This window comes from Xyrauchen texanus, chromosome 2 (genome assembly GCF_025860055.1).
Source record: "Xyrauchen texanus isolate HMW12.3.18 chromosome 2, RBS_HiC_50CHRs, whole genome shotgun sequence".
NCBI lineage: Eukaryota > Metazoa > Chordata > Actinopteri > Cypriniformes > Catostomidae > Xyrauchen > Xyrauchen texanus.
Window position 1 is genome coordinate 6,789,405 of NC_068277.1, and position 25,166 is coordinate 6,814,570.

The following is a 25,166-nucleotide window of genomic DNA, read 5'->3' on the forward strand; positions in this document are numbered from 1 at the left end:
GGAACGACACGTTGTGTCGGAGAAGCGACACTAGGGGTCTCTCTTGAGCGCCGATATTCACCTCTGATCTATGAAAAAAGGCCAATGAGAGTTGGCAGCCAGTATTTGCATGTCCCGCCCCCGGACATACGGGTATTTAAGCGGCGCAAATACGGGAGTTCATTCAGGATTTTTCTGAGGAGCCGAATGGTCCGGCCACAACAGTGGCTCGGTTCAGTGACATGGCGGAGGAAAGACACAACGTGTCGTTCCTCCCTCGGGAACGGAGGTTACATACGTAACCAAACGTTCCTCTTCTGTCGCTCTCTCCACGCTGTGTCGGAGAAGCGACACTAGGGGACCCATTCCAATCTTGCCATGTGCTGAACCGTGTAATGCGTGAACTGCCGATACAGAGGCGGGCAGGGATTCATCCAGTGCCACGCATCGCCTGTACCCGGCTGCACGCACTCTTCCCCAATGCCCCATACTGAACATCGGGATCCTTCTAGTTACCCTGGGAGGGGAACAAGGCGATGTTTGCCAACATGGGAACGGGCCAGCCTGGCTGGGCCTCTTTTCTCTATGTTTCTCGCGATAGAGCAATCACGGCCGGGCCCTTACACGCATATAGGGAAGGGGTCTTACCCAGACCCCGCGGAGACCACACCTGCCCTTTTTCTTGGGGAGGAAAAGTGGTAGACACGCCACACGGCCGCCTTAGGGCTCGTGTGGAAAGTAAGGTGCGGTGGTAGATCCCAGCCTCGAAGGGGAGTTGCTACAGCACGGCGATCGGGCAGCTGTAACTGCCTAAGGGAGACACGGGGTCCGCTCGTAGGGGACAGAACCGTGGAAATACACACAGGGGCGTCCGGCAGGAGGCCTTCTATTTTACCTGTGGAGCACCTGTACCAGTACAGGGTAGCCATCAGGGTACCCGCAGTGGCTTGGGTCGGCGAGTTCCTCCGCTGAACCGCGGACCCGGAGGGCTGGGGAGGAATCGACCAGGGTCCCGACTCGAGTGGGCGCTCTGGGAAAAAGGCGCACTACTTAACCTTGACGCCAGGAAAGGGCGCTGGGTGCAAGCGATCCACCCGGCCGGTCGGTCCACGTGTTACCGAAGTTCTACGGGCTCGGACCTGAGAAAACACGAGACGCAATCGACTCAACGCGGAGGTTGTAAAACCTCGCGAAGGTGTTGGGTGTTGCCCAACCCGCGGCTCTACAGATGTCTGCTAGGGAGGTGCCCTTGGCCAGTGCCCACGAGGATGCAACACCCCTTGTTGAGTGAGCTCGGACCCGTAAGGGTAGGGGCACGGCCTGGGTGTGATAAGCCAGTGTGATGGCATCGACAACCCAGTGGGCGAGCCTCTGCTTGGAGACGGCATTCCCTTTCTGCCGCCCCCAAAGCAGACAAAGAGCTGCTCAGAGCATCTGGTGCTCTGTGTGAGGTCCAGGTAAATGCGCAGGGCGCGCACTGGACACAGCAACGAAAGGGCTGGGTCTGCCTCCTCCCGGGCAGCTTGCAGGTTCACTACCTGATCTCGGAATGGTGTGGTAGGAACCTTGGGCACATAGCCCGGTCAGCGGTCTTAGGATCACAGACGTATCTGCCGGACCGAACTCCAGGCAAGTGTCGCTGACAGAGAACGCTTGCAGGTCCCCGACCCTCTTGATAGAGGCGAAGCGATCAGCAGGGCCGTCTTAAGAGAGAGGGCCCTGAGTCCAATTGATTCAAGCTGCTCGAAGGGGGTCTTTGGAGTCCTGCCAAGACTACCAAGAGATCCCAGGAGGGAACTAGGCCTGGCCGGGAGGGATTTAACCTCCGGCGCCTTTCAGGAACCTGAGGATCAGGTCGTGCTTGCCCAAAGACTTGCCGCCTACAGGATCGTGGTGGGCGGCAATGGCGGCAACATACACCTTGAGGGTGGACGGGGACAGCCTCCTGTCCAGCCTCTCCTGTAGGAATAGGAGCACAGACTTGATAGCGACCTCTGCGTGGTCTTCCATTCGGAAGAACACCAATCTGCGTAACAAGCGCCACTTTAGGGCGTAAAGGTGCCTGGTAGAGGGGGCTCTGGCTTGGTTGATGGTATTCACAACGGTCGCCGGTAAGCCGGCTAGCTCTTCCGCGTCCCGTCCAGGGACCAGACGTGGAGGTTCCAGAGGTCTGGGCGCAGGTGCCAGAGCGTGCCCCGTCCCTGAGAGAGGAGGTCCTTTCTCAGGGGAATTCGCCAGGGAGGAGCTGTCGCGAGGAGCCTGAGTTCCGAGAACCAAGTCCGAGTGGGCCAGTAGGGGGCCACTGACGTGACTTGCTCCTCGTCCTCCCTGACCTTGCACAGCACCGGTGCAAGAAGGCTCACTGGGGAAATGCGTGCTTGCACAGCCCCGGGGCCAGCTGTGTGCCAGCTGCCTGTCCCGAGGGGAGCCTCTGTTAGGGCGTACCAGAGCGGGCAGTGGGAGGTTTCCTGGGCGGCGAACAGGTCTACCTGGGCCTTGCCAAACCATTCCCAGATCAGCTGGACCGACTGGGGTGAAGCCTCCACTGCCGCCGGGCAGGCGTTGTCGTGGATAGCGCGTCCGCCACGATGTTGAGCTTGCCGGGATGTGAGTGGCACGCAGCGTACTTGAGTCGCTGCTGGCTCCATAGGAGGAGACGGCGGGCGAAGTTGTGACATGTAGCGGAGCGTACGCCACCTTGGCGAATTATGTACGCCACCACCGTGGTGCTGTCCGATCTCACGAGGACATGTTTGTCCCGAACTAACGGGAGGAACTTCCTGGGAGCAAGAAGGACGGTCAGCAACTCCAGGCAATTTATGTGCCAACGCAGTGGGCCCCTTTCCAACGGCCCGCTGCTGCGTGCCCGCTGCACACGGCACCCCACCCGACCGGGAGGCATCGGTTGTGACCAGGACGCCGCCGGGACACCTGCTGCAGGGGCACTCCTGCCCGTAAAAAGCAGAGGTCTGTCCATGTCGGAGTGTTTTGAGGCAGGCGGGGTGATCCTTACCCGATGCGTGCCGCGGTGCCATGCTTGTCTCGAGACTCGAGTCTGGGGCCAGTGCTGGAGTGGTCTCATATGCATCAACCCCAGCGGCGCGACCGCCGTGGAGGACGCCATATGCCCCAGGAGCCTCTGGAAAAGTTTTAGAGGGACCACTGTGCCTGGCTTGAAAGAAGCGAGGCAGTCCAGCACCGACTGAGCACGCCGCTCGTGAGACGTGCTGTCATTGAGACTGAGTCTAACTCCAACCCGAGAAAAGAGATGCTCTGAACCGGAGTGAGCTTGCTCTTTTCCCAGTTGACCTGAAGCCCCAAGCGGCTGAGGTGCCGGAGCACCTGGTCTCTGTGTGTGCATAGTAACTCTCGAGAGTGTGCTAGGATGAGCCAGTCGTCGAGGTAGTTGAGAATGCGGATGCCGGCTACTCAGTAGCGGGCAAGGGCCGCCTCTGCGACTTTCGTGAAGACGCGAGGGGACAGAGACAGGCCGAAGGGGAGGACTTTGTACTGGAACGCCTGGCCGTCGAACGCGAACCGTAGGAAGGGTCGGTGTCATGGCAGAATTGAGACGTGGAAGTACGCGTCCTTCAGGTCCACTGCTGCGAACCAATCTAGATGCTGAACGCCAGCCAGAATATTTCTCTGCGTGAGCATTTTGAACGGGAGTTTTAACAAGGCCCGATTGAAAACTCGCAAGTCCAGGATTGGTCGTAAGCCACCGCCTTTCTTGAGTACAATGAGGTAAGGGCTGTAGAAACCCTTCCTCATTTCGGTTGGAGGGACGGGCTCTACCACGCCCTTGGCTAAGAGGGTCGCGATTTCCGTGCGCAGGGAACTGGCGTGCTCGCCGTGTACTGCGGAAGAGCGAACGCCCCTGAAGGGGGGCGGGAGCCGGGCAAACTGAATTGCGTAACCGAGTCGAATGGTTCGGTGCAGCCAGTGTGATGCGTTGGGAAGCGAAAGCCACGCTTCCCAGCTCTGCGCTTAGGGGCACCAAAGGGACGAGTATTTTGGACGTACCCGGCGGGCCTCGCGAGCGGAGCGGAACAGGTAATGCAGCGTCGGGCGGCTTCGCTGCGGCCTGAGGCTGAGGTGCTGAGAATAGACTCAAAGCGCTTACCTTGCTCCGCGCACCCGGCAGGGGCGGGTTCGTGACTGAGGAGGAGGTCTGATGTTGGCGCCCTCTGGACTCGTCTGAACCGGCCGGCCGGGGACAGTCGTGGGCAGGCGGAAGGCGGGATCGCCACGTCCGGTGTACCGGGACTGTTGTGATCTGAAAGCAGATTGCCGTGAGAACGGCATTTGCGGGCCAGGTGACCCAGAGGCAAAGGAAATAGCTCTGTTAATGAGAATGTGGGCATCACAGCCCCGTCAGGGGTGTGGAAACATGAAAAAACAAAGGATTCTCTTCCCGGCCCTCCACCGGGGACGGAGCGGTCTTACCACTTCCGAGCTAACATTTTCGGCTCTGGGTCGGCTGTCTCAGGAACGCTTGGGAGCCTTCCGGGTCCTGGAGGGGTTCGGTGAGACAGGGGCGTCGCCGCCTCGCGGGTGCTCGACGCTGGGGCTGAGAGTTGGGCCCGGGTTGAGGCGGAGCAGGAGCTGGTTTCTTCAGAGGGGACGCCCTCGGCGGGCAGACGAGGCAGGGCCCGTGAGCGGCAGGTCTGCGGCGGGGCATCATGTGAGAGATGGCCTCCGTCTGCTTCTCCACTGCAGAGAACTGTTGGGCGAAGTCCTCGACGGTGTCGCCGAAAAGGCCAATCTGGGAGGCAGGTGCGTCCAGGAAGCGGTTCTTACCGGCCTCACGCATCTCGACCAGATTGAGCCAAAGATGGCGTTCCTGGACCACTAGGGTGGCCATCGCCTGTCCGAGTGCCTGCGCTGTGGCCTTCCTCGCTCTCAGGGCGAGGTCGGTCGCTGAGCGCAGTTCCTGCAGCACATCAGGATAAGGTCCACCCCCGTGCATGTTGAGTGCTTTGGCCTGGTGGACTTGCAGGAGGGCCATCGCATGCAGGGCGGAGGCAGCGCGTCCAGCCGCACTGTAGGCCTTCGCGTTGAGCGAGGATGTTGTCCTACAGGGCTTAGATGGGAGTACGGGGCGGCCCCGCCAGGCGGTAGGGCTACCGGCCTATAGATGGTACGCAACTGCCCTATCGACCTGGGGAATCGCCTCGTATCCGTGGCGCTCCGCCGTCAAGGGTGGTGAGAGTGGAGCGGGTGGCACCTAGACGAGCGGAGAGCGGGCTCTCCACGTAGACGCCAGCTCATCATGCACCTCCGGAAGAAAGGAACCGGGGATGCGAGGCCGCGAACGGCGCCGCCCCAGGAACCAATCACTCGGGAAAGCCTGTCAGACGTTTGAGCGTCGGCCTCCGCCTGGGCCTGCTGGCCCGAAGGCGGCAGTCCAGGGGAGTCCTCGGCATCAGACATCACACTCTCCGATGCAGCGGCGAGCTCATCTGCTTCGGGCTCGGGAGGATAGACAGCCAGGCCGTGAGGCGAGCCGCTATCGCCGCGAGCGTGGACGGGGACCAGCGAGCGTGTCAGGGAACGGGAGGTTCGCGGGGGGCTACCCGGCGAAACCGCACCCGCTGCCGCCTCAAATCGCCCCAGCGCCAACCGCATCGTCCTCAATCCCGTGGGAAGGAGGAGCAATGCGGGTGCAGCTGGGGTGGCTTGCTTTCTGTTGAAAGCAAGCCGCGATCGCTAACGTGGTCATGGTCATGTTCTCGCAGTGAGAACATGAACCATCCACAAACGCCGTCTCGGTGTGATCGCGGCCCAAACACACGAGACAGCCTGTGGCCGCCTGAAGCGGAGAGCACTCTACCGCGATCCAGGAACAACACAGGGGCGGAAGGGCATCTTGAAAAAATACGCGTTCTGAAAAGAACGTTCAACGCCGCTGTGTTTTGCTCTTTTAGAGAAATTACTCTTTTAATAGGAATTTACTCTTTTAATACACAGTGTGTATGTGTGTCTGCGCTGTCGAAGCGCTCAGGGGCAGCAATGCACGCCGTGCAATGTAAAGGAGAAAGCCGCTGTTGTGCGCCGTCAAGATCCAACAGCATGCAGATCGTCAGAGGAAACAGGAACGTTTTAATGTGGTGTCTAACTCGCAGCAAACTGCAGACAGACCATCGGCTCCGAAGAAATTTTCTGAATGAACTCCCGTATTTGCGCCACTTAAATACCCGTATGTCCGGGGGCAGGACATGCAAATACTGGCTGCCAACTCTCATTGGCCTTTTTTCATAGATCAGAGGTGAATATCGGCGCTCAAGAGAGACCCCTAGTGTCGCTTCTCCGACACAACGTGGAGAGAGCGACAGAAGGGGAACATCTGGCTTTCAATGCGTTATTTAGGTTCATTTATCATGGGTCACAAACTATTCTTTATTTAAGGCTATTCCGTTTATTAGGCTATTGTATTGATATTGATATTAAGTTCAATTCATAATGTTTCCCCCTTTTCCTCAGTATAAAATGTCATACCGTCGTACTGTATGTGGAAGGTAAGGGTATGTACATTTATTGAAATAAATATGTGAATTTGCGTATGTACATGAGATATGTATTTACATTATTGCACTATGGGGGAGTCCTGAGGCGGTTTAATAGATCATGAGGAAAATGGCCTGAGGGTAGAAACTGTTCTTGTGCCTGGATGTTCTGGCACTCGGTGCTCTGTAGCACTGGCCAGAGGGCAACAGTTCAAAGAGGGAGTGGTTAGGGTGTGTGGGGGTCCAGAGTGATTCTACCTGCTCATTTTCTCACTCTGGAGACGTACAGGTCTTGGAGGGTGGGCAGGGAGGCACCAATAATCCTCTCAGCAGGCCTGACTGTCCGTTGTAGTTTCCTTCTGTCCGATTTGGTGGCTGAACCATACCAGACAGTTATAGATGTACACAGGACAGGCTCAATGACGGCCGAGTAGAACTGTGTCAGCAGCTCCTGTGGCAGGTTGAACTTCCTCAGCTGGCGAAAGGAAGTACGACCTCTGATGAGCCTTAACACATGAATCAATGCATGAAGCAATTTTCCCAGCTTGTTTAGCTAATGCGCATGCGCTTTAGCGAGTTGATTGACAGGCGATGTCTGTACCTAAAAGGTGATTGGCTCGTTTACCTGCAAGATGTAACTTCCTTTTTACATCCGCTGACTGTTGGGTGCGAGAGCTTTTTGGTTGAGCGTTTTCTCCCATTCATTTAAATAGAAGTGACTCGTCACTGCTATACAGTCTCTGGCCTCACAGTCTTTAGAACTACAATGCCCATCATGCACTATGTCTCCTCCCCGAAGTTTGCACACTTTTACTCCTGATTCCTCAGAATACAGGGAAAGTGAACAAATTTAACGCATTATTTTATTTAAAAATTAACTCTTGATAAAGAATATCAAACTGATATTATGGTCTAAAATAAAAAATATTGTGTTACTTTTCTCGTTACTCGAAAAGTAATCTGATAACAGTGTGTTACTTTTAACAAGTTACTCCCGACCCTGCCGGCCATTACTTTGAATCAGAATTATTTATGCAAATTGTTTATGTCTGTTATGTCTCAAAAACCTGAATAGCCAACACTCCTGGAAACATAAATATTTTGCTGAAAAAAATCTGACTTTGTATAACTTGGTATTATTTAAAATTTCACAACTTAGTATCGCTGTCCACATATGTGGACATAAATTTTTAGGAAAACCGTCTGGTCTAAATATATATATATATATATATATATATATATATATATATATATATATATATATATATATATATATAAACAAATTTTGTTGTTGTTTTTTTGTTGCATATTTCTTAGGGGCTACTAGTTACAAATAAAAAAGACTTGTGGAAAATCCACACAGAAGTCACGCTCGGGTCTCAAGAGATTAAATCAGTTTCAGCCTAATTCAACATTTTGAGGGAAAATCTTACATAAAAAATATCAGCATCGACTACACAACATAAAAATGCTATTATCAATATAATTCAAATGTATTTTTTATTATTTACTATTTATACTTATTATTGTTTTGTATTATTAATATAATAATGTTGTAGGATATATGTATGGGAAGATGGTGGAAAATACCATCATTACTAATAAATGCTAACATATTTATTAATGTGTTTTACATTATGATGCATTTTAGAGGAAATAATTGAAAGTTCTACATTTGAAATCATGAAAAGGGGCCATCTTGACACCACACCTAGAAAAAGATATAATGTTGTTAAAAAAAAATTGCTCAGTGCATTATAATAATTATTCAATAAAATAACAATAACACCAGTAACAATATGGCAGGGGTCAACTTTACCTTTTCATTTTAAAACAATAGTTTTGCTTTTATCCAAAGCGACTTACAGAGCACTTATTACAGGGACAATCCCCCCGGAGCAACCTGGAGTTAAGTGCCTTGCTCAAGGACACAATGGTGGTGGCTGTGGGGATCGAACCAGTGACCTTCTGATTACCAGATTACCAGTTATGTGCTTAGACCACTACACCACCATCAACAAATATAAATACACATTTTAAAACTAAAATAATTAAATTCATAGAGGATCACAAAAAATGTGATGAATTCGACTAACCTCAAAACTGTTCTGATGAAATACATCTCACAATTTGTGGATGAAAAAGAGCATGCAGTATGGCCATTCAACAAATGTGTTGAGGTGACAATTAGAGCCACTCGCGGGGTTGTTGCTAAGCTTCTAAGCAACACTGATGGCGGGACGACTGAAGGAGAATAGTCAATGCATCGCTGTGCTTAGAAGTTTATGTTTGTGGTTTTAAAAAGACCTCATACATTCACTGCAATCAGAACTGGCACTTCTGTCACTGTTTTTAATCAGCTTCTCATTTACCTGGTGAATATTAAATATCAAGAAAACCTGCTATAACTTTTATGAAGTCTTAAAAAAAGGTATTCTTTCAACTGGGTTCATTTCATTGTTGTGTTTTTTTTATGCATGAAATACCGAGTTATGGCATGTGTCAAAAGTTGACATCAGTAACAGTTTGACTGTTTGTCCTCATGTCAGATGTGTATGACTTTCTTTCTTCTGCTGAACATGAACGAAGATTTTTAGAAGAATATCACAGCTCTGTAGGTCCATACAATGCAAGTGAATGGTGGCCAGAACTTTGAAGGTCCAAAAAGCACATAAAGGCAGCATAAAAGTAATCCATAACACTCCAGTGGTTTAATCCATGTCTTTAGAAGTGCTATGATATGTGTGTGTGAGAAACAGATCAATTTTAAGTCCATTATTACTATAAATGATGAGAGAAATTACATTTTTAGGTAAACTATCCCTTTAACTAACTAACTAACTAAAATCCACTACCATTATTTTTGGACATGTACTATGGTTTACTTTAATGTACTTTGAGGGCCGTGTAAATACCAAAATATTTCAATATAGTTATCATTCATTTGTAAGTACCATAGTTCCACCACAGATTATTTTCTCTGTAAAGATACACTTTAGTGTGGTATAAGAATATACGATTTATTTTAAAGTTAAATACTTTACAAATACAAGGTTTGTTAGCCTACAAGTATATTGGCCTGGCAGATTAATGGGTCATATTGAGATTATTGGCCAATAATGGTGCCTGTTTGGGTGAAAAGCTTCCCTTAGAAGTGAAATGTCACTTCCAAAATGTACTGACAGGCTCGTCAATTGATTGATATTTTTGTTTTATATTTATTTATATTTATGCATTTGGCAGACACTTTTATCCAAAGCGACTTACAGTGCACTTATTACAGGGACAATCCCCCCGGAGCAACCTGGAGTTAAGTGCCTTGCTCAAGGGCCCAACAGTGGCATCTTGGTGGTGCTGGGGCTTGAACCCCCAACCTTCTGGTCAGTAACCCTGAGCCTCAACCACTGAGCCACCACTGCCCCATTTTATAATATTTTATAATTTGATTTAAGTTTTATAATTTGAATTAAGTATTTGCATACAGAAATATTGCATATTTCTGTAATTTGAGTAATTCCAGGTTTACATCATATTTTGTCACTATCCCGAGACATTGGCACTGATCATTGATAAAACCATTATGGTTGACTGCCAGTTTTGTCCCTTTGTGTACATTTTATAATAAGTATAATTGTGAAATTGTGTGAAATTGTGAGTTCATTGGTAAGATGGAAGATTAGCCATTATTTTCATGTTATTCAAGTGTGCTCTCGTGGTCTTTGTAGAAAGAAGCGAAGGAAGCGTTAAAGATCATCGGATGTGGCAGTGCTCTGTTCCTGGGGAAGCTCATGGCCTCTGGAGAGGAACTCTTCTATGCCAATGCTCTGATGCCAGTGTTGCAGAGGTTTGTGGGAGCATAGACAGCTCATGTCATGGCGGTACGACTGATTGGTCTTGGACTTGTGCCTCGCAACAACTACAAGTACCCAGCCTCACTGGTCAGGGTGTTAAATACTAGTAACAGACCTAATCAGCAGACCCAGATGGAAACTGCTGTGCGGAAAATTTAGGATAATTTCGACATATGGTATTCATATATGTTCAAAGCATTTCTCAACCCTTGCATTTATTAAATATGCATTCATTAAACACGAACAGTGCAACATTTGTAATAAATTATCAAAACTGAACGCTTCTGATTTGTCTGAAAATTTCAAAGCACTTGATCAGTTTTGGTCATAATGCCAACATGCATTATAAAGTACAGCTTCTAAGCTTTCAAACGATTTTTATTTTGTGTTGTTCAAGACTGTAGTTATGAACACTTTGATAAGATAAAATAAAATAAAATCTTGCGGGCCCTAAAGGGTTAAACAGATTACTGTAATCTGTAAATACATCAAATAGCCATGTGTCATATGTTGTTGGAAAGCTCTCAAAGAGTCGAAAAAAAACAGCCTAATTGCTTCACTCAGAGATGAAAATATAGCGAGTAATGGCTAAGTAAATGTCTTTGACATACAAGTTACATGTAAACATGTGTATGCCGCAATTTCGCTTATAGCTTCATGAAACATAAACAGAACATAAAATATTACATACCATTAGAGGAGATTATCTTTAAAATGAGCCCACACTGATGCTTAGATCTTTAGATAACCCACATGAAGCACAATGTGCACACAGCATCTCGCTATCTGGCTACAAGCATGTTAGCTTTCAGATGCTGTAGCATCATGGAATTCTAAACCAATTGGATTTGTTTCAGATTGGTCCAACCAGTGGTGATAGTCCGCCATATTGGGGGAGAGAGTTATGTGATCAATTACTTGAATTACATATGACCACCAGGAGGTGGCACTAAGTTCATGACACAGAACTCAATGATGACTCAAATGGCACATAATGAAACTCATTCTGTGAAATATCATTTCTATAATCAAGTCCGTATGTTATGTTGTGTTTGCATGTGTAAGTAGTTCTTATGTACAATTATTACATTTTATTTGGTTGAAGTTTTGATCTTTGTAATGCGATAACTTTTGATTGCTCTGTTGTATTAACATAAAATTTGACTCAGTTACAGGCGACATGACTGGGAATCAAACAACATTTTTAAGAGCTACCTTATTTACACCCTCAGATATATGTAAAATCAGAAACATATGAAAAAAAAAGTTAATTTCTGGCTAAAAAATGTTTCTTAGGCTGACAGTCTCTGAATTTTTCATACTCTATATCATTAAAAAATTTGAAAAGTTATAAGCCTTTAATTTTGTGTATAACCTGAATCAGGAAATCTTTAAAAACAGGTTTGATCCCTTCTGCAGATTTCCCCTCAAAATCAGATCCTGACTGGGTCTGCTGAAATATGTACAGAATTATTTGTTTCATTAGTATTTCAGGAAAAGACACATTTTTTGTCTCTATCAAATGTATTTCCTCTAGGAAGTGCATGTGATGGGTCGAAAGTTCCAGAACCCAGTCGGGATATAGCAACAGGCTTTGATAAGCATGGCAAGGCAGTGGATGGTCTATATAAACTGGGCATCGGTTTCGTGGAAGTGGGGACCGTCACCCCAAAGGCATAGGAAGCAAAGCCATGTGCTTTCGGACTAGGGGCCAACCAAGCAGTCAGAATAAGTATCAGCTTTATTGCCAAGTATATATTTATGCATTTGGCAGACGCTTTTATCCAAAGCAACTTACAGTGCAGTTATTACAGGGAGCAACCTGGAGTTAAGTGCCTTGCTCAAGGACACAGTGGTGGAGGCTGTGGGGCTCAAACCAGCATCCTTCTGATTACCAGATTACCAGTTACGTGCTTAGACCACTACACCACCACCACTCCGCCAAGTATGCTTAAACATACAGGGAATTTTTCTTGGTGACAGAAGCTTCCAGTGCACAAACAATACAACATCAAGACTAGAGAATGAAAGAATAAAAATAAAAAGTGAATAGAAATATAAGTGTATATAGAAATGCACTAAGACATAAATATATATATAGTACGTACAAATTCAAATCTGTTATTTACAGTGCAAGGAAGTGTAATGCAGAAGAGATGGGATATGTTAAATAATATAATTGACTAGGATGTGTATTGCACGTAATTACAGTATAGTTTTAACTGTTCATGAGATGGATAGCCTGAGGGAATAAACTGTTCTTGTGCCTGACGGTTCTGGGGCTTGGTGCTCTGTAGCGCCATCCAGAAGGCAACAATTCAAAAAGGTAGTGGGCTGGGCGAATGGGGTCCAGAGTGATTTTTCTAGCCCTTTTCTTCACTCTGGAAGTGTGCAGTTCTTCACGGGATGGCTGGGGGCAACCAATAATCCTCTCAACAGTTCGAACTATCCTTTGAAGTCCTCTGATGTCCGATTTCATAGCTGAACCAAACCAGACTGTTATTGAAGTGCAGAGAACAGACTCAATGACTGCTCTGTAGAACTGTATCAGCAGCGCCTGTGTCAGCTTGAACTTCCTCAGCTGGCGAAGGAAGTACAACCTCTGCTCGGCCTTGTTCACAGTGGAGTCAATGTGGGTCTCCCACTTCAGGTCCTGTGAGATGGTAGTGCCCAGGAACCTGAATGACTCCACTGCTGCCACAGTGCTCTTTAGAACGGTGATGGGTGGGGGGTCAATGTTGGGGTGTTCCTCCTAAAGTCCACAATCATCTCCACTGTTTTGAGCATGTTCAGCTCCAGGTTGTGTGTTAGTGTTGAGCTAACAGGTAGTAATGTTTCGCTAACAGAGAAAAACCATCCGTGACATGTTTCAGAGGTGTGCTATTACCTTTCTAAGTGATCAGAATTATGATTTTGGCCTCGTGGATGATAAAATGGCCAAAGAACCCCATTAGATCTGTACTATTTCTTTAGACATCTAACCTCTTCAGCTCAAGTTGTCTCTGTAAGGCAAGTTGTACAAACTTGCTGCCGAAGGACTGCACGCATTACTTTGAATTAGATAAGCATCTCTCAGTCTGTTTATTTTGACCATGGAATGTATGCAAATGAGCAGGAGAGCCCCGCCCTCTTAAAGGAAGCTTACAGTGTAACATTCACTCATTATTGATGCACTTTGTTTCAATATTGCTTGTTTTTTTAAACTTCTGTTATGTTACATTCATGCACACTGGCTGGAATACATATTGAATGTGCTTTATTTGTTCATACGCAATGGGGAGTAAAATGTATTGCAAATGAAACTAATGAAAGCTATTTGAATAAGTGGATAGTTTGCTCCTGAATATTCTTAGAGTAATCGGTTTTCTGTTTTAAAGTGAACATCAAAACGAATGACTCTGAATTTAGAGATGATGTTAAAGGTAAAAAACACAAATGTATTTAATATGAATGTTTTTCCAGGTTCTTTACAGACATTCAAAAAAGGGTGGCGTCCACCCAGATGGAGTAAATGAGTGGTGTTTGTCCATGTTGAAAGTTTTGAATGCCAAATCTGGACTTTCTCTGTCGTGCCCTGAAAATACTTTGTGTGCAGTATATACAGCCCGAAGGACTGTCATGGAATTCTTTCATTTCAATCATTCTTTCAGTTTTGGGTTTCATTTAATTGTCAATTCCTCAGTTGCTACATTATATACACCAAAGCTGGTTTGGGATTTAACCAAGACATATCTAGAGACCAGAATATCATAAAGACTTTGGGGTGGGCCAGTAAGCAACCACCCAGAACACTCTTGCATCGAGGTGAAATACCACTCAAGTTTTCTTCAGAAAATGTCAAAATAAATATTCTTTGTAAGGTCTTGAGGTATTACTATATTCACAAAAGTTTACATGATATTTAAATATTTGTTCACTTACAAAAAGTACTGTTGTGGTACCATGGTACAGTGATAGTGCTATATGGTGATATCATGGTACTTTGTTGCGTAACATTGTTCTCTATGATTATTCATATTCATAAACAAGGAACTCAAAGTTTCTTCAAAGAATAACATGGTATTACCATCATGGTGGTGTCCGAAAAACATGATTACATGGTACTTTTTGTGTACCAAGTGCCAGAGTGGCCTTAAAGGAGTACTTCGCCCAGAAATCAAACTTCTGTCACAATTTACTACTTAAATTGCAGGTTGCTTCTCAATAAAACCTATCATATGCCTACGAAGACTTGGAATATGAGACACTTTTATGATACATTTAGTTCCTTTCTTAAAGGGATAGTTCACCAAAAAATGAAATCGTTTGGTTACGTATGTAACCTCTGTTCCCCGAGGGAGGGAACGACACGTTGTGTCGGAGAAGCGACACTAGGGGTCTCTCTTGAGCGCCGATATTCACCTCTGACCTATTGAAAAGGGCCAATGAGAAGTTGGCAGTCAGTATTTGCATACCCCGCCCCCGGACATACGGGTATTTAAGCGGGGCAAATACGGAAGTTTAGTCAGGATTGTTCTGAGGAGCCGGAATGGTCCGGCCACAACAGTGGCTCGGTTCAGTGACATGGCGGAGGAAAGACACAACGTGTCGTTCCCTCCCTCAGGGAACGGAGGTTACATACGTAACCAAACGTTCCCCTTCTGTCGCTCTCTCCACGTTGTGTCGGAGAAGCGACACTAGGGGACCCATTCCAATCTTGCCATGTGCTGAACCGTGTATGCGTGAACGCCCGATACAGAGGCGGGCAGGGATTTCATCCAGTGCCGTGCATTGTCTGTACCTGGCTGCACGTACCCTTCCCCAATGCCCCATAAGAACATCGGAATCCTTCTAGTTACCCTGGGAGGGGAACAAGGCGATGTTTGCCAACATGGGAACGGGCCAGCCTGGCTGGGCCTCTTTTCTCTCTATGTTTCTCGCATAGAGCAATCACGGCCGGGGCCCTTACACGCATATAGGGAAGGGGGTCTTACCCAGACCCTGCGGAGACCATACCTGCCCTTTTTCTTGGGGAGGAAAAGTGGTAGACACGTCACACGGCCGTCTTAGGGCTCGCAAGGAAAGTATGGTGCGGTGGTAGATCCAGCCTCGAAAGGGGGGAGTTGCTACAGCACGGCGACCGAGGCAGCCGTAACTGCCTAAGGGAGACACGGGGGTCCGCTCGTAAGGGGACAGAACCGTGGAATTACACACAGGGGGAGTCCGAGCAGGAGGCCTTACCTGTGGAGCACCTATACCAGTACAGTGTAGCCATCAGGGTACCCGCAGTGGCTTGGGTCGGCGAGTTCCTCCGCTGAACCGTGGACCCGGAGGGCTGGGGAGGAATCGACCAGGGGCCCGACTCGGAGTGGGGCACACTGGGAAGAAGGCGCACTACTTTACCTTGACGTCAGGAAAAGGGCGCTGGGTGCAAGCGATCCACCCGGCCGGTCGGTCTACGTGTTACCGAGTTCTACGGGCTCGGACCTGACAAAACAAGAGACGCAACCGACTCTACGCGGAGGTTGTAAAACCTTGCGAAGGTGTTGGGTGTTGCCCAACCCGCGGCTCTACAGATGTCTGCTAGGGAGGTGCCCTTGGCCAGTGCCCACGAGGACGCAACACCCCTTGTTGAGTGAGCTTGGACCCGCAAGGGTAGGGGCACGGCCTGGGTGTGATAAGCCAGTGTGATGGCGTCTACAACCCAGTGGGCGAGTCTCTGTTTGGAGACGGCATTCCCTTCCAACTGATTCAAGCGGCTCGAAGGGAGGTCACTGGAGTCCTGCCAAGACTACCGAGAGATCCCAGGAGGGAACTAGGCCTGGCCGGGAGGGATTCAACCTCCGGGCGCCTCTCAGGAACCTGAGGATCAGGTCGTGCTTACCAAAAGACTTGCCGTCTACAGGGTCATGGTGGGCGGCGATAGCGGCAACATACACCTTGAGGGTGGATGGGGACAGCCTCCTGTCCAGCCTCTCCTGTAGGAACAGAAGCACTGACCTAATCGCGCATCTCTGCGGGTCTTCGGCTCGGGAAGAACACCAATCTGCGAACAAGCGCCACTTTAGGGTGTAAAGGTGCCTGGTAGAAGGGGCTCTGGCTTGGTTGATTGTATTCACAACGGTCGCCGGTAAGGCGGCTAGCTCTTCCGCATCCCGTCCAGGGACCAGACGTGGAGGTTCCAGAGGTCTGGGTGCGGGTGCCAGAGCATGCCCCGTCCCTGAGAGAGGAGGTCCTTTCTTAGAGGAATTCGCCAGGGAGGAGCTGTCGCGAGGAGCCTGAGTTCCGAGAACCAAGTCCGAGTGGGCCAGTAGGGGGCCACTAACGTGACTTGCTCCTCGTCCTCCCTGACCTTGCACAGCACCGGTGCACAAGGCTCACTGGGGAAATGCGTACTTGCGCAGCCCTGAGGGCCAGCTGTGTGCCAGCGCGTCTGTCCCGAGGGGAGCCTCTGTTAGGGCGTACCAGAGCGGGCAGTGGGAGGTTTCCTTGGCGGCGAACAGGTCTACCTGGGCCTTGCCGAACCGTTCCCAAATCAGCTGGACCGACTGGGGTGAAGCCTCCACTCCCCGCCGGGCAGGCGTTGTCTTGAGTCGCTGCTGGCTCCATAGGAGGAGACGGTGGGCGAGTTGTGACACGTGGCGGGAGCGTACGCCGCCTTGGCGATTTATGTACGCCACCACCGTGGTGCTGTCCGATCTCACAAGGACATGTTTGTCCCGAACTAACGGGAGGAACTTCCTGAGAGCAAGAAGGACGGTCAACAACTCCAGGCAATTGATGTGCCAACGCAGTGGGGCACCTTTCCAACGGCCTGCTGCTGCTGCGTGCCCGCTGCACACGGCACCCCACCCGGACCGGGAGGTGTCGGTTGTGACCAGAACGCGTCGGGACACCTGCTGCAGGGGCACTCCTGCCCGTAGAAAGCAGAGGTCTGTCCAGGGTCGGAGTGTTTTGAGGCAGGCGGGGGTGATCCTTACCCGATGCGTGCCGTGGTGCCATGCTTGTCTCGGGACTCGAGTCTGGAGCCAGTGCTGGAGTGGTCTCATATGCATCAACCCCAACGGCGCGACCGCCGCGGAGGACGCCATATGCCCCAGGAGCCTCTGGAAAAGTTTAAAAGGGACCACTGTGCCTGGCTTGAAGGAAGCGAGGCAGTCCAGCACCGACTGAGCACGCTCGCTTGTGAGACGTGCTGTCATTGAGACTGAGTCTAACTGCAACCCGAGAAAAGAGATGCTCTGAACCGGAGTGAGCTTGCTCTTTTCCCAGTTGACCTGAAGCCCCAAGCGGCTGAGGTGCCGGAGCACCTGGTCTCTGTGTGTGCATAGTAACTCTCGAGAGTGTGCTAGGATGAGCCAGTCGTCGAGGTAGTTGAGAATGCGGATGCCGGCTACTCGTAGCGGGGCAAGGGCCGCCTCTGCGACTTTCGTGAAGACACGAGGGGACAGAGACAGGCCGAAGGGGAGGACTTTGTACTGAAACGCCTGGCCGTTTAACGCGAACCGTAAGAAGGGTCGTGTCGTGGCAGAATTGAGACGTGGAAGTACGCGTCCTTCAGGTCTACCGCTGCGAACCAATCTAGATGCTGAACGCCAGCCAGAATATTTCTCTGCGTGAGCATTTTGAACGGGAGTTTTAACAAGGCCCGATTGAAAACTCGCAAGTCCAGGATTGGTCGTAAGCCGCCGCCTTTCTTGGGTACAATGAAGTAAGGGCTGTAGAAACCCTTCCTCATTTCGGTTGGAGGGACGGGCTCTACCGCGCCCTTGGTTAAGAGGGTCGGGATTTCCGTGCGCAGGGAACTGGCATGCTCGCCGTGTACTGCGGAAAAGCGGACGCCCCTGAAGGGGGGCGGGAGCCGGGCAAACTGAATTGCGTAACCGAGTCGAATGGTCCGGTGCAGCCAGCGTGATGCGTTGGGAAGCGAAAGCCACGCTTCCCAGCTCTGCGCTAGGGGCACCAAAGAGACGAGTATTTTGGACATACCCGGCGGGGCCTCGCAGCGGGGCGGAACAGGTAATGCAGCGTCGGGCGGCTTCGTTGTGGCCTGAGGCTGAGGTGCTGAGAATAGACTCAAAGCACTTACCTTGCTCCGTGCACCCGGCAGGGGGCGGGTTCGTGACTGAGGAGGAGATCTGATGCTGGCGTCCTCTGGACTCGTCTGAACCGGCCGGCCGGGGGACAGTCGTGGGCAGGCGGAAGGCGGGACCGCCGCGTCCGGTGTACTGGGACTGTCATAATCTGAAAGCAGATTGCCGTGAGAACGGCATTTGCGGGCCAGGTGACCCAGAGGCAAAGGAAATAGCTCTATTATTGAGAATGTGGAAAATGTAAAAACAAAGGATTCTGGACCGCGAGGGTGGACATCGCCTGTCCGAGTGCAGTTCCTGCAGCACGTCAAGAACAGGACTACCCAAGTGCAAATCTTGAAGTGCCTTGGCCCGGTGGACTTGCAGGAGGGGGCCATGGCATGCAGGGGGGGAGCGGTCTGGGACCGTTCTACCGCCGAGGGTAGTGAGAGCGGAGGATCGAGGAAGCTTGGCTCGCTCAGCTCGTCATGCACGTCCGGGAAGGAACGGGGGGGGCGCGGCTGTGGGCGGCGCACCTACCCGTGGAATCATCAAGCCCGGGGAAGCATAGCAGATCTCTGTGCGTCAGGCTCAGACTGGGCAAGCAGACCCGTAGGTGGCGGCCCAGGCGAGTTATCCGCATCCGATGCCGCTGTGACGCTCTCCGATGCAGCGGTGATGCCGTCATCCAATGTCCGGGAGCTCCAGGGACCGGGCGGCCGGCCGTTAGGCGGACCGCGCTTATCCCGAGCTCAGGAGGGGAGCAAGCAAGCGTGCAGGGGGGGCGGGGGGTTTCGAGCGGTTTTTACCCGGCGAAACGCAGCCCGCCATTATCCCGGGATCAACTTCATCACTCGCGGCACCTGCGTCAATCCCGTAGGAAGGAGGCGAGGCGCGGAGGGCGGCTGAAGTGGCTTTCTTCCTCACAAGAAAGCAGAGATCGCAGCGCTGCTGCAGCTATGTTCTCAGACTGAAGACATAACCCATTGGAGAGCATGCTCATCCTGAGCCCGGACGGAAAACAGCAAGCGTGCCGGGGAGGCGGGGGGTTTCAAGGGGGTTCACCCGGCGAAACGCAGCCCGTCATTGTCCCGAGACCGTTTTCATCGCCCGCGGCGCCTGCCTCAATCCCGTGGGAAGGAGGCGAGGCGCGGGGGGGCGGCTGAAGCGGCTCTCTCTCACTACAAGAGAAAGCCTACGACCGCAATGCTGTCATGGCTATGTTCTCGTACTGAAAACATAGACCATTCATAAAAACGCTGCCTGCGTGTTTCGCAACCCAGGTACGCCAGGCGGTTTTTATGACCGTCAGAGGTGGGGAGAAATCACCGCCTCCAAAAACTACACAGGGGCGGAAAGGCATCTTCAGAAAGACGCGTCCTGAAAAGGACGTTCAACGCCGCTGTGTTTGCTCTTTTAGAGAAATGTACTCTTTTAAGGAAAATAACTCTTTTAATATACACAGTGTGTATGTGTGTCTGCACTGTCGAAGCGCTCAGGGGCAACAATGCACGCCGTGCAAAGTGAAGGAGAAAGCCGCTGTTGTGCGCCGTCAAGATCCAACAGCATGCAGATCGTCAGAGGAAACAGGAACGTTTTATAGTGGTGTGTAAACTCGCAGCAACTGCAGACAGACCATCGGCTCGAAGAAATTTTCTGACTAAACTTCCGTATTTGCCCCGCTTAAATACCCGTATGTCCGGGGGCGGGGTATGCAAACTTCTCATTGGCCCTTTTCAATAGGTCAGAGGTGAATATCGGTGCTCAAGAGAGACCCCTAGTGTCGCTTCTCCGACACAACGTGGAGAGAGTGACAGAAGGGGAACATTTACTCACCCTCATGCCATCACAGATGTGCATGACTTTCTTCTGCAGAACACAAACTAAGCTTTATAGAAGAATATCTCAGCTCTGTAGGTCCATACAATGCAAGTGAATGGTGGCCAGAACTTTGAAGGTCCAAAAACTACATAAAGGCAGCATAAAATAAATCCAGTGGTTTAATCCAGGTCTTCAGAAGCGATATGATAGGAGTGGGTGTGAAACAAATCAATATTTAAGTCTTTTTTTACTATAAATCTCCACTTTCACAAGCCCTCCTATGCACGTACATGATTGGTCTTATTTTCTTTTTCTCTTGGTATTTCGCAATCTTTGTTTCTTTGTGCTTAACACCACGTACTGGGCTGATGTGCAAATATGATTTACTTATTCTTTTACTTTATGCACCCCTTTTTTTTCTCATCCCTGCCCATGTGGACTTAAATATTTATCTGTGTGTCACCCACATCAATCATATAGCTTCTGAAGACATGGATTTAACCACTGGAGTCGTATGGATTACTTTTATGCTGCCTTTATATGCTTCAATGTTCTGGACACAATTAGCTTGCATTTTATGGGCGTACAGAACTGAGATATTCTTCTAAAAGACCTTTCTTTGTGTTCAGCAGAAGAAAGAAAGTCATACGCATCTGTGATGGCATGAGGTTGAGAAATGATGAGAGAATTTTAATTTTTGGGTGTTCTGTCACTTTAATATAGAGAGTTCAATATTTGTCTTTATTTTTCTCTCTCTGTGTATTTGTTTATATAATTATCAATAGGATTGATATGTATTTTTTGACCATAGAGCAGTTATGGTTTCGTTTAAAACCTAAGGCTTCAGAATAAACAGAGACACTCTGAACTTTCATCAAGTATGCACAGTGCTTTTTCCTACTTATTTGAATATACTTCTCAGTGGATTTTCCAGGGAAGTACTTCTGCCATGTACATGCTCTTTCACGTGACTTAAGTCAGCTTAGTCCAATACATTGAACTCCTTGGAGTGAATCGGTACTGAAACGGTCAAGTGTTTTAATGGAGCAAATGTCAACTTTGACCGACCTTTTCGAAGTGCAGACAATGTTAACTGGATTGCAATGACAGATCTTAAAGGGATCTCCCCCAAAATAAACATTCTGTCTTCATCTACTCACCCTCATCTGTGTGACTTTCTTCTGTGGAACACAAAAATAAATGTTTGGCAGATTGTTAGCCTCTTTCATTTTCAATCTTTTTTTCCATACAAGGAAAGTGAATGGTGACTTAGGCTATCATTCTGCCTAACTCCAAGAAAGTCATGTGGGTTTGAAACATCATGAGGGTGAGTAAATGAGGACATAATTTCCTCAAAAAGCATCTTCATTCACTCTCAGCAGGTAAACCCCTCGGCATTAACCTCGAGAAAAAAAAAAGCTTTCTAATGATGTGGTGGAAGATGATGTGGAGGGTGTGCAGACACTCGGCCCTCTTGCTACAGGGCAAGGAAAAACTGTGCCACCTGCTGGGCAAGGTAGTTTATAGTGCTTGTGCAGAATGTCTGCCTGTGACACTATCAGCCCTGTTTCAAATGGCATAATTATGCCTTCACAGGGCACTTAGAAGTGAGTAGAATTGTGGAGAGTTCCAAAAGAATTTTCAATGTATCGACTTGACTCATTAATGTAGAATGCACAATCACACTCCTTCGAACGTGGCATCTGAACTATCTGTTTTCTAATGATAGTTTGCGTATGTTTTGGGATATTTATGCACTTAAAACTCACACTGCGAGTTTCTCTGCAGAAGGACAACCGGCCACCAGTGTTGGTGAAACCTGCCCCAGATCTCTCTACACAGGACAAACAAGACATTGCTGAGGTCAACATGAAGGTTAGTCTTACATATAATTCACAGATAAAGAATTACATGAAGTTCAGATTAGGGTTGATGGGTTTAATGGTTTCCAACGCCATTGTTGACAGACCCAAGACTAAAAAAGAAGAGAAAGGAGGACTCAGTGGTCAGTCTCTCAAACAGATGTCCATTGACACAGTGCGGGAGATATAAAAACTCTACCCCAAAAGAGGGTGGGGTTACTCCAAAAGGGGGTTGTGCCAACTCCAAAAATGTTAAGGGAAGGGAAGGGGTTAGGTTAGGGGCTCCCTAAATATATAATGGTGATATTTGTACATTTGTCAAGTGAATGTGGTGAAAATGGAAATACATTTTTATATTTGTGCTATTATTTGTGTCTTTGTCTGTAAGTAAGGTACCGGACAGGTAAGCTCTAGATAAGATCCGTGCAGGGGCTTCTCTAGTTCAATTCTACACGGCTCTAATATACCAGGGACCACCTGTAGTCAAGTAAAGCATACTTTTACACATTACTTTAGATCTTAATACTCATAATTATATTTAAAGGGATATGTTATGCATAGAATACAAATTCTGATCATACATTTAAATGTACTGAATTCCTGAAGTGCCTGATGATGTCCAAACAATGTGGAGGCTCATGCTTTGTTTCATTCTTGAGATGACAAGACTCAATTTCTCTGTGATATAATGCTGTTAAATTAAGGTTACAAGAGAATGCCACCTTATGCATTAAAATGTATTTGTGAATAATGTTGTGTTTTCAGTTTCTTTTGTTGTTATTCTTATTATAAATGTCCATTTCAGACATTTTGACAAGCGATTACAAAGAGGGAATGTGGTTGCGGTCATGGAAATGAGCTTAATGGTGTAAGCCAGATTTGAACTGTATTGTCCACACCACCACATCTTTAAAGACTTGACTTAAGAGACACTTTGGATTTCAAACCAGATAACTTGGAAATCTGGAAACTTGACCATCCTGTCAAGTTTGGGATCTCTACGATTTTTGGTCTCTGACATCCAGAGGCTTTTAGGGCAGAAAAAGCTAAAGAAAATCCGGACAAATACAGCAGGATAACAGCATCTTTTGATGTTTGGTAGTCAAAAGTTACAATTATCATTCTTCCTAACACAAATAATGGATTAGTCATTATTTGTGTTATCAAAAAACACAATTTTGTGCAGAGGACCGCTGGTTGAGTTGACAGGGAATGACCCAGTAAACTTACGACACCTGCATTTGGGCAGCATACATTTCACACCTTGCAAATAGGCACTGCAACAACATACTTTATACAAATCACATTCACCTTTACCTCATGGAAAGAAATACATTTCCATGAGGCACTACACCCTTATCTTAAATCCTTTGTCTGAAAGGTGTGTTCCTTAAGGTGTGCTAAAACATGCTTCCAATCAAACATGAATAATCCTTGATTAACAAAAAGTTAATTTTGATTTCCCTGGTAACATAATGTGAAGGGCATTTAGCATTCTTCACCAATACCAGTGTGGCAGGGCGGAGAGCAGGGCCGGGTCGCGATCCTACACACCCGGTCCCGTATTAGGGTAATCAAGCCTTCGAGAGGGATAAAGGTCGACTGCAGAGGATCGTGCGGGAGAGAGAGATTGTGTACGGACATGTCTGTTATGTGTGTGATTGTTTAAGTTTTATATAAAAAATATTATTTATATTGTCAAGCCGGTTCTCGCCTCCTCCTTTCCATTGATCCCTTTACAACCAGATTCTGACATTCCTGATGCATATTTGTGTAATCAGTTCTGTCATAAAGTGGCATATTCAAGCACACGTCAAGCACAAGAATTTGCGTGACACTCCCCCGGACATACGGGTATAAAAGGAGCTGGTTCGCAACCACTCATCCGAATATTTCTTCGGTATATATGCCGAACGGGGCACCATCTGGCACCCACGGCCAGACCTCTGGATCCTCCATGTCTGGCCCTTGGACAGGACCTAAGTGGTCACGCAGGCCTGGGCTCCATCTACGAGGCAGCTATATACCCTGAAGTGGTGTTTGTTCGTGAGTTGGTGTTCTTCCTGAGATGAAGACCCCAGAGATGCGCAGTCGTGTCAGTGCTTTCCTTCCTGCAGGAGAGGCTGGAGGGACGACTGTCCCCCTCCACCTTGAAGGTGTATGTGGCCGCCATAGCGGCACACCATGAAGCAGCGAATGGTAAGTCCTTAGGGAAGCACGACCTGATCATCAGGTTCCTGAGAGTCGCCAGGTGCCTGAATCCTCCTAGGCTGCGCCTCTTCCCCTCATGGGATCTCTCTGAGGTCCTTTTGGGCCATTCAGAGAGCCCCGTTTGAACCCCTAGAATCAGTCGAGCTGAAAGCCCTCTCCTTGAAGATGGCCCTCCTGACCGCTCACCTCCATCAAGAAGGTGGGGGACCCGCAGGCGTTCTCTGTCAGTGACACCTGCCTGGAGTTTGGTCCAGAGGACTCTCACGTGGTCCTGAGACCCCGATCGGGCTATGTGCCCAAGGTTCCCATGACCCCTTTTAGGGATCAGGTGGTGAGCCTGCTAGCACTGCCCCAGGAGGAGGTAGACCCATTCTTACCATTGGTGTGTCCGGTGCGTGCTTTGCGTACCTACTTGGATCGCACGCAGAGCTTTAGACGCTTTGAGCAGATCTTTGTCTGCTTTGGAAGACAGCGGAAAGGGAATAATGTCTCCAAACAGAGGCTTGCCCACTGGATCGTGGATGCAAATCTAAATATTCTGTGGAGAGAAAAAACATAGAGAGAAAATGTTGCGGCTGGCGCAGCCAGCTCCCATACTAGTTTTGGTATTACAGCAAATTTGGTATCATTGTACTCGTTGTGACCCAATAAAGCTAACGACACAAGTCTGAAAACAGTAGGCCAAATTTGACAAAATTGCTAAGCATTTTATTATCATTATCATTTTATATCATTTGAGCACTAGGAAGCGGTGTCCCTAAAGTTTTTGAGTACCTTCAGGACATGGCCCCTATGGCACATACCAAATTTCATAATGATATGCTAATGTGTTTTTTAAATACAGCAATTTATTTGTGGCAATTTATCCGACATAGGAAAATTGGG

General features: G+C 48.5%; 2 protein-coding genes across 2 annotated transcripts in view; both read left to right on the forward strand.

Annotated features, from left to right (window-relative positions):
- Nucleotides 1–25,166, forward strand: part of LOC127619449 (cadherin-15-like) — a 310,594-nt gene that overhangs the window by 275,565 nt on the left and 9,863 nt on the right. The gene's annotated exons all lie outside the window — the stretch shown is intronic.
- On the forward strand, nucleotides 8,718–12,016 carry dhodh (dihydroorotate dehydrogenase). The gene is given in 4 exon segments (XM_052138505.1): nucleotides 8,718–8,742; nucleotides 10,218–10,423; nucleotides 11,874–11,915; nucleotides 11,918–12,016. Coding segments are annotated over 4 exon segments (372 nt in total).